The sequence below is a fragment of the Petaurus breviceps genome, unplaced genomic scaffold (genome assembly GCF_028583685.1).
Source record: "Petaurus breviceps papuanus isolate PSGF00001 unplaced genomic scaffold, PetGlider_PUasm1.0 90925, whole genome shotgun sequence".
Lineage (NCBI taxonomy): Eukaryota > Metazoa > Chordata > Mammalia > Diprotodontia > Petauridae > Petaurus > Petaurus breviceps.
This window is the reverse complement of record NW_027187380.1, coordinates 4,846,473-4,858,104: the sequence shown is the minus strand read 5'-3', so window position 1 is coordinate 4,858,104 and position 11,632 is coordinate 4,846,473. Positions and strand designations below refer to the sequence as shown.

Sequence of the window (11,632 nt, the reverse complement as noted above, 5' to 3'; positions counted from 1 at the left end):
CCTCTCATTTCCCTGAACACTACCCTGTATCCTTGAACTCTCTCAAAGGAAGGGGTGGGCAGGTCCTTAGACCTAGACACAAGAGAATTGTAGACCCCTAGACTGGGTCCTTGGGGGTGGGGGTGGGGAGGTAGGGGGAAAGGGAAGGAGGATATGTTGGCTCTGACCCAGCCATGTGTTAGGCAATGCAGTTATAATATGGAGGGTTGTTCTATCACTACCCAGGTCATTTATAGGGGCATTTAAAGAGAAGGGCTTTAAAACCTTGGAGTATAACGGGGTATGGAAGTCTGTTGTGTGTGAAGTATAAAAAAAATTCAGCATCTGTGACCAGTATTAGTTACTAAAAGAAGAGGGATTCTGGCCCTAATTCTGCCACTGTGTGACCTTGGGCGAGTTATTTCCCCTCTCTGGGCCCCAGTTTCCTCTTCTGAATAATGAATAGGTTGGACTGGATGATCTCTTTCAGCCCAGAAATTCTGCAATACTGATTCTAGAAGAATAAGTGGGTGTTGTTTTTTTTTTTCAAATAGGGAAAAGGGAAGAATTTTTAAATGTGGTTTTTAGAGGAGACTGAGGCAAGAGTTAGCTTAATAGAGGAAGGCAGTATGAAAAAGATCTGGCTTCTTTCTTTCTAGTGGGTTCAGGAATATGTGTTTTGCCTCTAAAGCTCAAGGGAGGATTCAGCCATGACTGGTGACCAGAGGTGAACTATGTCAGAGTCATGGCCCTGGAATCCATCTGAATAGTGATTTTGGAAGGGAGGCAGCCCCAGCCATCTCTCCAAAGCAAATGAAATACATCTACCTCATCCTAAGGTTAGTTTACTCATAGTGTTGGAGTAGAAGACTAGGAGAGACTGCCTGAGAAGCCACTCTGTACATCTAGGCTCTTAGTAGGATCTGCTTACTGAGGGAGCAGAGCATCCACTCACAAGTCAAGAAACTTTAAGAGGCTGGCTTCTTTAAAGTCCCTCCTCAAGTTTAGGGCAGGTGAACCCCAGATAAGCATGCTGACCAAGAGAGGTTTCAATAACACCACAAAGGCATAAATTCAAAAATTCCTACAAGAAATATGATTAGGCCGAGGATCCATTTCCAGCATTTTTTTCTATGGAACTAACTGACCCCAGTAACATTGTTTCACCTTTTCCTGGGCCTAATTCAGAAATTTAAACTTTTGTCTTAGACCCAAGGTAGGGAGGGATAGGGAGGGGCCTTAGAGGCAATTTAGCCCAATGTCTCATTTGACAGATGAAGTAACTGAGTCCCAGGGAGATTAACTGACTTATCCAAAGTCACACAGTAAGTTTCAGAGGAATTATTTGAACCTCGACCCTTTTACTCCAGAGATCTTTATACACTGCCTCCTGTTTTTCAATTTCCCAGGGACTGGTCAAAAGGAAGTGACCTCAGCCCTGTAAGAGATTGAGGCCAGGTGGGTAGTTGTTGCAAATTCCTTGTTCTCTTCCCCCATGGGAATCATAGAATCTCAGATTTGTAAGGGACCCTAGAGACCATGTAGCCTAACCCTCCCTAAGCAGGGAAGGGCAGCATGGACTTTTAATCAGGAAGCTATGAATTCAAATCCTGCATCATACACTTATAACTTACTTAAATAAAACATGAATAGCTTTATGATCCTGGGCAAGTCACTTAAACCTCTTTGAGCCTCAGTTTCCTTATCTGTAAAATGGATATTGCTGCAAAGGTCACACGTGAGAATATATGTAAACTTTGCAAACCTTAAAGCCTTATGGAAATGCAAGTTTTTATTACATTCTCTACATTATCACCAAGTGGTCATCCACTTAAACACCAGACATCTAGTAAATGGGTCTCTTCTGTTCCCTTTCCTGATCTTCTTCATCATTTAGTAATCCCAAATCCCTTCCTCTTTTCTGTCTCTGGGGTCCTGGTTCTTGAAGTTCAGTTGCCTGTCCTTTGGAATAGTACTGGAATAACGCAATCTTGATGCCTCATTAGACAATCAGGATGATTTCAAGAACAACTGTGGTAATTAATAAACAATAATCATAATACTTCTAGATGCCTGTCATATCACCAGGAGATTTCTAATGCAAGATTATTATATCATTCATTCAGCAAATATTAAAATGGATTTGGTTATTAAAAATACACTGTCTTAATGAGTTAAGGCCAGATTAGTCTGAGTAATAAAAATAAATATTAGTAATGTATTAGCAGAGATAACAACATGCATACATAATAATAAATGACACAAAGATCAGGGAAAGAAGACTAAAAGTTAGCTGCTTATTTCTCTGGAATACTCAGCATTTCAAAACCTTTCCCCAAAGGTTAAACCCCTCCCCTTAAAGCCCTTAGTTCTTTATCATATAAAAAATCTAAGCTGAAAGTATCAATGATAAAAATAGAATCTTCTCATCCATCTCCCAGATGGAAAAACTGTGTTTCCCCACCCTATCCTAATCTTCCCCTGGGCTTACCTAGAGAGTGATTGTGAAACCAACCAGAAGTTTTTCCATGCACAGCCTGGAATGTGTCAGGAAAAAGGGACCAGAATGTGGGGGTTTGGACATTAAAATGAACGGTATGTAAATATATGCAAGTCTACTCCATCACTGACCTGCACTGCTTTTTTGAACCCATTGGAGGGAGTCGGTTCTCTGGCAGTACTCTGCCCCTTAATTGGCTATCTTAGAATCATAACTTGGAGGGACAGTAGATTGGGGAGAATTAGGGAAAGAAAGGATCAGAGATGTTTCTAAGGTTATAGATAGGAACTGTGAATTAAATGCCTCTCTTTTTTCTATGAAGTTGGCACTAGTATTATCTCATCCCTCTCTACATCCTGAAGTGACTCCAGATCCTGGGATTCAGGCTCAGGATGACCCCAAATGTTCCAGGAAAAGGCAGAGCAGGAACTTTTACCTTTCTCCTAGGCCACAGATAGAATCCCTGCTACCTACACACACACACACATCCCCTATAGTCTAACACAAAAGGACATATCCATGAGAGGGAATACAGAACAGGGAAGAAGGTGAGGACAACCCTCCAAATGGGCACTGGGGAAGTGGTTACCCTTCCCTTTGTCACACCAGCAGGTGAGAGTCAGGGAGCTTCAGATACAAGATTTCTCCAAAGTCTTGGTTCAGTTTTAAGCTTAATACCTTTATACACTGCTTCCCATATGTCAGTTTCCCCTCTAGGGACCAGATCAAAAGGAGGTAACCTCAGCCCTGCTACAGATTGAGGGTAGTTGGACAGTTGCTGCAAATTTCTCATTCTGTCCCTCTGTAGAAATCAAAGAGTCTCAGAATTGGAAAGGACATCAGCTGGACATCTAGCCCAATCATACCTAAACAGATGTTAAAGCTTTAATGGCTTAAAATTGTGCCAAGACTTTGGGGATACCCTGTATTATCTCACTTGATCCTCACCTGTAGAGTGTAAGCAGTGTATTATCCCCATTTTACAGATGAAACAACTTGCCCCTAGTCACATATCTAGTGAAGAGCACAGCTGATTGGCTGATTCCAAGTTTAATACTCTTTCCAGTTCCTTAAGTTCAAAAACAAAGAACCCAACAGACTCAAAATCCTGAGATTTAAAGTCTCAAGATGAACCAGAGAGGGGGGAAATATACTGGCATGCCCATTCCCTGCATTGAGATGCTGATGTCTCATTCCCTTTTGTTGTCTCTTAACTTCTATCCCTGAAAGGAAGATGGAGGTAACTCCAAAACTGAAGAATGTTAGAGTGAAGATACCATATGTCTATATCCCTGGCCATAGGTGGGGCCTGCAAACTGAATTTCCATTTGAGTGGGGAAATGGAGGGAATTCCTCAGCTTCATTCTTCAAATACTAGGTGTCCCTAAGTCTTAGTGTAGTTTTAAGCTAGCTTGAAACTAGCATCCCCAGTTGCCCTGCCAAACATGAAAGGAAGATTGCATCTGAGTCCCAAAGTGCAGCAATGAATAGACCCTGGCTTATTTGGGGGGTGGGGAGAAGGTTCTGATTTACTCTGATAGAAGAATTGCCTTTTATAGGTATAGTAGTGTAAAAACCACTGAACTGGGAGTCAGAAGAGCTGGTTCTAGTCCCTACCACCAACTAGTAGGATCTTAGATGTTTTATCATAAACCCTGAACCTCAATTTCCTCATCTGTAAAATGGGAATAATAAACACTGTGCTACCAGTTCACAGTTGATTGTGAAAATCAGCTAAGATCTAGTGGCTAGGTGGCTCAGTGAGTGAAGCACTGGAGTCAGGAGGACCCCGAGTTCAGTTCTGGCCTCAGACAGTTTACACCCACACAAAAAAACCAGCCGTGTAACCCTGGGCAAGTTACTTAACCCCAATTGCCCTCCAAAAGGCAAAAAAAGAAAAAGAAAAAAATTAGCTGAGATTCAGTGATATAGGCCTATCAGTGATATAGTTGACTGTAAAATTATACATATATATATAATATGTATGTATATATGTGTGTATATATGTATATACACATAATCATTTAGGAAATGAGTTTTTCAACTGCAAAAGCGAAATACCATCCCAGTTCCCTTTTCAGTCACTTGAGAGCTTGGGGTATGGGGAGGGGCAGAGAAGAACTGTAAGTTTTTCTGGTTCCTTCCTCCTTCCCTCTAAGTAATTAGCATCTGAAGATAGGAAAAGATCGGGTTCAGGGTTCTCTGTAAAATAAGAGGGCCCCATAAACCTGTGTATAAGTCTCCTCTTCTGCAACACTCCCCACCCACACTCAACCACCCTGCCAAATCAAAGAGGAAGATTCCATCTTAACTCCAAAGTGCAGCAAGGAGTAGATCCTGGCTTGGGTTTTCTTTTGGGGGGAAGGGAAGGGATCCCCTTGTCTTCCTCCAAATTGTTTCCCTCTGATCAAATAAATGAAAAAAAAAAACTCTACATGGAGCTAACTGCAAGAATTGTGACATTCATTCGCCTAATTTCTCTCCTCCGTTTCTGTCCCTCTTTTCTTCTTCTTGTCTTCCATCCTTTTATCCTCTGCCTTTTTTCCTTTCTCCCTTTCCTATGTTCTCCCTTTTCTTATCCTCTGCACCCCCACCCCATCCTCTCCCTCTCCTCTGCGTTCTGTCTGTAATGCTCTGTCCCTCTCTGATCTCCCTTCCCTATTCCTCTGCCCCCTTTCCTTCCTCTCTCTTCTGTTCCTTTCCCTGTCTCTCTTCCCGGGTTTCTCTACCCGAACCCTATCTCGGCACCCAGGTCCGGGCCAGTGCCATCGCCCAGGACGCTGACCAGAACTATGACTATGCCAGCAACAGCGTGATTCTGCACCTAGATGCTGGGGACGAGGTCTTCATCAAGCTAGACGGCGGCAAGGCACACGGCGGCAACAGTAACAAATACAGCACCTTCTCCGGCTTCATCATCTACTCCGACTGAGCCCGGGAAGGGCGGAGTGGAGGCAGGGCGTCTCTCCCTCTCTCGCCCCTCCCAGATCCCCTCCCACCCAAGCCACGCCCGAGGGGCAACCTCGGAGCTACTCTCACACCTGGACCAGACGGGTGGAGAGGGGAGAATGTCCCTCGGTTTCCTCCTGCCTCCTCCCCCTCCCCACCTCCCTAGCGAGACCCCGAAAGGAAAGGAGGGGCTGGGGGCGGGGGTGGAGGATGGAGGCAGCCTCAACCTGCTTTAATACCAGGAATCTTAGGGGCCACAAGGTGTTCGGCCACAGACCAGGGCCCCGGGATAGCTCCCGCTCACAGACCTCTCCTTTGGGCCTGGGGCTGTAAAGACCTCCACCCCTTCTGCACTGTATATATGTATAATACGACTGTATATTGTCTCGGAGTGCCGCGTCCCCCTCCCAATTCTCCTAATCCTGGGGAAGGCTGGGGAGGAGGAATTATCAGAAAGGTAAACCTCTCCTCCACAGAGGCTCCTCCCCCTCTCTGCCTCTCACCCTGGGGAGGTCACGGTGGGGGGTGCCCCCGACAGCCTTCTTCATCGCCCCCATCCCCTTACCCCCAGCGATACCCAAAGCCCCTGGCCCGGCTCCGCCGCGCCCCGTCTGACCAAAGCTATAATAAAAACACACACGTCCATCCCGTTGGCTCCTCCTCCCGTCGGCCCGAGATGGGGAGGCTGAGTGAGAGCGGGGTGGGAGAGGGGCGCGGAGTGACATTGACCCTGACCCTTGTGAGAAGGCTTGATGCCTGAGTGACAAGCGAATCCTTTGTGCAAGGAAGAGTTTGGGCGAGGTGATTTCTTCCGGCGCTGATCTTCGATGGTTCCGACGATCTCGGCTTTGACTATAGTTTCCTCTTTCGATCCGTGTTCTTGATGCCCGAGATACAGGGGAGAAGCACAGTACCTACTCTCATTTACCCTGGCAGGGCTCTCTATAGATCATCTTGTCCATGCTCTGCCTTTAAACCAGACCACACCCATACAGATTAATGCGCCTTCAGCTCACCTTGCAGGGGGGGCTTATTTTCCCCCCACAACCAAAGTGAGATGTGAATCATCCAGGGCAAAGAATCTCATAAGGAGATACAAAGGGAGAGAGGAGTGTGGGAGTCAGTTCTTCCACCTAAAGAGATTATTCCAGTTACCAAGTCCGAGAGAGAACGTTTGGCCATCTAAACCCAACTCCACCTACAGCAGGTGGAGTCTGCAAGGCAGGGGGGAAAATCTGGTGCAGTAGTCATTACTATTGTTGCTACTCATTCTTTCTTTTAAAGAAATTATTGGTGTCTTTTGGTTTCTATATCACTTTCATTTCCAGATATATCCCTCCCTCCTCCTCTATCCACTCTTTCAGTAATACATACATACATACATACACACATACATACATATGTGTGTGTTGCCAGTATACCACACCCAAAGTCCAGCCCCTCTCCCCCACCTCTGAAATAAGGGAAGGACACACGTAAAGTTGCTGTGTAAACTATTTTCTAGGGCCAAGCTTGATTATTCACACAGCATACACTTTCATATAAATACTTTTTTGTATTCCTAATATTCCTTGTTTCTTTCACTCATAATTTGTTTAGTCATTCTCTAATTAATGGATGCCTACTTTGTTCTCAGCAGGATGAAGTGTTGCAATTAATATTTTGCCATATATGGGACCTTTCTTTCTGCCCAGGAAAGCCTTAGGATATATGCCTAGAAGGGGGGGGAATCTCTGAGTCAAAAGGTATGAACAGTTCAGTTAGTTTTCTAGCAGAACTCCAAATTACTTTCTAGAGGGATTGGAAGAATTCATAGTTTCACCAAGAGTGTATTAGTGTGCCTTTCTTCCCCCAAGCCCTCTAACATTGGCTCTTACTATCTTTTGTCATCTTTTACAATTTTCTAGGGGTGAGGTGAAACCTCAGGGATATTTTAAATTAGCATTTTTCTTATTTGGAGCAATCTGTCAAATGTTAATAGTTTGCAATTCATCTTTTGAAACCTATTCATATTTTTGGCCGCTTTTCTATTGATAAATGAATGGCTCATGGTCATATATATATATATTTGTGTTAATTCCTTATATATCTTGGACATCAGACCTTCACTAGAGATATTTGATGAAAAGATCCCCCCATTCCCCCAAACTGACAGTTTCCCTTCTCATCCAAGATGCATTGATTTTGTTTTTTAAAGCCTATTGGTCTTGTTTCATAAAGCTTACCAGGAGACAAAGCTGACTAAATTCAGTGTCACCAGTTTTGAGTTTAGCTGAGGACTAAAAGAAGAAAAGAAAAGGAGTTAGTTGAGTCCAACTGGCTGAAGGAAGAAGAAAGAAGGGGAGGAGTTAGAAAGGGAAGGAGAAATAAAATGTAGGAGTAGGGAAGGGTTGGTAACAGTGCTGGAAATTCTATCTTCATAATCTGGGGAAATTGGTACCCCCAGGAATAAGTCCATTTTTATCAAGATTACACATTTATCCCAGGAAGAGATGTCATTTCCCGTTTTAAAATGAAGCATAAATATACTCAATTCTCAATTATCCACCCTAGAGGGGTAGTAGTAAAGGATGAATTTAAAAAAAATAACAACAGGTAATGCAGAATTTAGTTTTATTTGTCAATGGAGAGCATTAAATGTTTTGTTTTTCCATTTATGGATTTCTTTCTAAATCTTTTTGGCTCAGGCTAATGCTAAAATGAATTTGTATTCCCTGAGTACACAGTCATAGAATGGGGATTAAGAGGGGAAGACTTTAACATTTGCCATGGACAACTCACACCTTAGGGGTATCCTATTCAGGCCCAGGAGAGGACCTCATCCCATGTAGGCACTCATTACAAACAAAACTGGCTCCCTCAGAGACTCCCTGTTTGTGATGAGATTATGGCTACCCTAGAGCTGGGTATTCCAGTCTCACTGCAGGCAGAAGTTCTGTGGATGCCTTTGACAGAGATGCTCTTCGATAGAGGCAATTAGGGTTAAGTGACTGGTCCAAGGTCACACACTGGGCTTGGTAGTCAGACAGTGGGATAGTGTGGGGGAAATGCTATATTTGGAATCTGAGAATACGGAATCTAATTCTGACTCTGACATCAACTGTATGACCTTAGATAAGTCATTTAACTTCCCTTCGTACTTTAATTTCCTCATCAGGAGGATGAGACAATTAGACTAGATGATCTTTAGGGACCTTTCCAGCTCTAAATCCTATGACCATTTCTCTTCATCTTACTTTTTTCCTGAGAAGAAGAGTAGAAATTGGTATTATGGCAGATATCACCACGACTTAAACCCCACACCTTTCCAACTGAGGTTGAAAAGTTAGAATGTTTTGATACAACTTCACTGTCACCATGCCCAATAATAATTATAACAACAATTGCTGGCATATATATATAACTTTAAGATTTGCAAAGCATTTTCTAAATATCGAGTTTTATCCTTACATTAACCCTGGGAAATAGGTGCTATTTTTTTTTTTTTGCTTTTTGGAGGGCAATTGGGGCTAAATGACTTGCCCAAGGTCACACGAATAGCTTTTGTGTTAAGTGTTTGAGGCCGGATTTGAACTCAGGTCCTCCTGACTCCAGGGCCGGTGCTCTATTCACTGTGCCACCTAGCCACCCCAATAGGTGCTATTATTATTCCTCTTTTATAGTTGAGGAAACTGATACAAGCAGGTTAAATGACTTGCCCAGGGTCACACATCTAGGAAGCATTGAAGGCTGGATTTGAACTCTGATCTTTCTCACTCCAGCCCCTACCCCCATCCCTGAGTGCTCTGTGCACTATAGCCCCATCTAGCTGCCATGTAAAAACATATTTCTAATATTCCAAACCCTTTTTAAAAGTTATCTTTTGTTTTGATGGCTTATCCCTTTTCTCTTCTAGAGAGACGCATCTACAATACCACATTGCAGATGTAAGGTATGCTAATTCTTTAAAGCCCTTTTCATTATACTGGCATATACTTCTCTACTTCAACACTGCCAGTAATTGAGGTTTGATCATGTGCGTATACCCTACAAATATTCCCTCCTTTTTAATTTCCTAAGGCCTTGGAGGCAGGGAATTCACCTCTGTCCTCTAGCTGTTGTTTTAAAAATGCCCCTTCTGCATTCTCTAGTCTTTCCAGCCTTCTCATCCTCCCCAGGTATCCCAGACTTCCAGAGGCATCAAAGCTTTCCCTTGTCCCTATCATCCCCCAAGGGGATATTCTCTCCCCCGGACTCCTAGTGCCTCCCAACTCTTGGTCTTTTATCTAGCTTGACAGAAGGGGATGTGAACACATGCCTGGAACAGCAGTTCCCAGCTTCCAGGAGCCCCGCTGGCCAAAAGACACAATATATCTTGTGCCGGTGACTTGGAAGAGTCTCTCCTCTCCTCTGTGGCAGAGGGCTTTTGTCCAGGGAACTTCACCACCCAAATTACCCGTGCTCTGTCATGGGCACTGTAAGAACACTGAAGCCAGGGTCTTCTTGTTTTGCCCTGTCCACTTAAGAGGCCTTGGGTTTTCCTGTCATAGAGAGGAGAAATCTTCAAGGCAAGAGGGCAGGACCAAACCTAAGAATTCTCTCTCCACCCATTTTTTGGGGGGAGGGAATCAGGGTTAAACAACTTGTCCAGGGTCACACAGATAGTAAGTGTCTTCAGTCAGATTTGAACTCAATCTTCCTGACTCCAGGGCCAGTGTATTCACTGTGCCACCTTGCTATCCCTCCCATCCAATCTTTTTAAAATTTTTTTCAATTAATTAATTAATTTTTAGTTTTCAACATTTGCTTCCATAAGTTTTAAATTTTCTCTGCCTCTCTTTCCTATCCTCTCCCCAAGGAGTGTGCAATCTGATAATAGGCTTTACATATACATTCTTATTAAACATATTTTCACATTAGTCATGTTATATAAAAGAATTAGAACAAATACCTCTCATCCATTCTGGTTTTAATTTTTTTTGTTTCATTTATTTATTTATTTTCCATCCATTCTTGACACTTAGTTTCTTTATTGGGGTCATGGGTCTAGAACTTGAAGACATCTTAGAAGTTACTTAAATCTGATCCTCTCTTTCACAGTTGAGAGTATGGAGGCCCAGAGGTTAAATGACTTGCCTTAGATCATACAGGTAGTAAGTGAGGATCTGGGATTTGAATTCTGGTTAGGTGACTCCAAATTCTTTTTCTGCTGAGCTCCCATCCCAATTCCAACTCCATATGTCATCTTTCTTGGTGCCAGTTAATAAAATTGGCTTAATGTTTTGGGGTGTTTTTTGTTCTTTGTGGATATTAGAAATAGAAATCTGAAGGGTCCCTGTTAATCCTGTTCCCATCCCTATACCTTATTGCCTGTCCAAGGCAATTGCCTGTCCATTTGCAAAAACTCAGGATTCAATAAATGTTTGTTGAATTAATAATAATAGATTGTATTACTTTAGTGTTTTAAAATTCAGTTTAATATAATCCAATGGTCCTTAAACTTTTAGGTCTCAAGTCATACTCTTAAAAATTACTGAAGATCCCCAAGAACTTTTGGGTTATATTTATCAATATTTCCCATATTAGAAACTGAGACATCTTCGTATTATTATGAAAATAATAAATAAATGAATTTAAAATAATTAACAAATAAATAAAAACTACCTTTCAGGGAGTCCCCATACTTCATTTTGAGAACCATTGGTGGCAGGGGTGGGGAACCTGCATCCTCGAGGCCACATGTGGCCTTCTAGGTCCTAAAGTTCAGCCCATTGATTTAATTCAAACTTCACGAACAAATCCCCTTAATAAAAGGATTTGTTCTGTCAAACCTGGACTCAGTCAAAAGGCCTCACCCAAGTATCTAGAAAGCCACAGGCCTTGAGGCCGAAGGTTCCTCACCCCTGGACTAGAGAATAAAGAGTACTGGATTTGGATTCAGAAATCTCAGCCCTGTCTGTCATAGGATTATAGAATTAGACCTGGAAGATCCTTGGAGGCCTTAGAGACCAATCCACTCATTTCACAGATGAGGAAACTGAGGCACAGAGAAGTTAAATGACTTGTTCAGGGTCACACAGCTAGTAAATGTCTGAGACAGGATTCAGATTCTGGTCTTCCTAACTCAAAGTCCATTACGCCACCTTGCTACCCAAGCTTAACTCTTTTTGGTCTCAGGTGCCTCATCTGTAAAAGTGATGGGGCTAAATTTGATTAACTGTAAGG

General features: G+C 42.9%; 1 protein-coding gene across 1 annotated transcript in view; it reads left to right on the top strand.

The window, feature by feature from the left end:
* The window catches only part of C1QL1 (complement C1q like 1), a 9,706-nt gene extending 3,622 nt beyond the window's left edge, over nt 1-6,084 (top strand). The window contains exon 2 of the mRNA XM_069075985.1: nt 5,232-6,084. Within this exon, the coding sequence (XP_068932086.1) occupies nt 5,232-5,411 (180 nt within the window). The 3' untranslated portion in view covers nt 5,412-6,084. The remainder of the gene's footprint in view (nt 1-5,231) is intronic.
* Nucleotides 6,085-11,632: the final 5,548 nt, after the last annotated feature.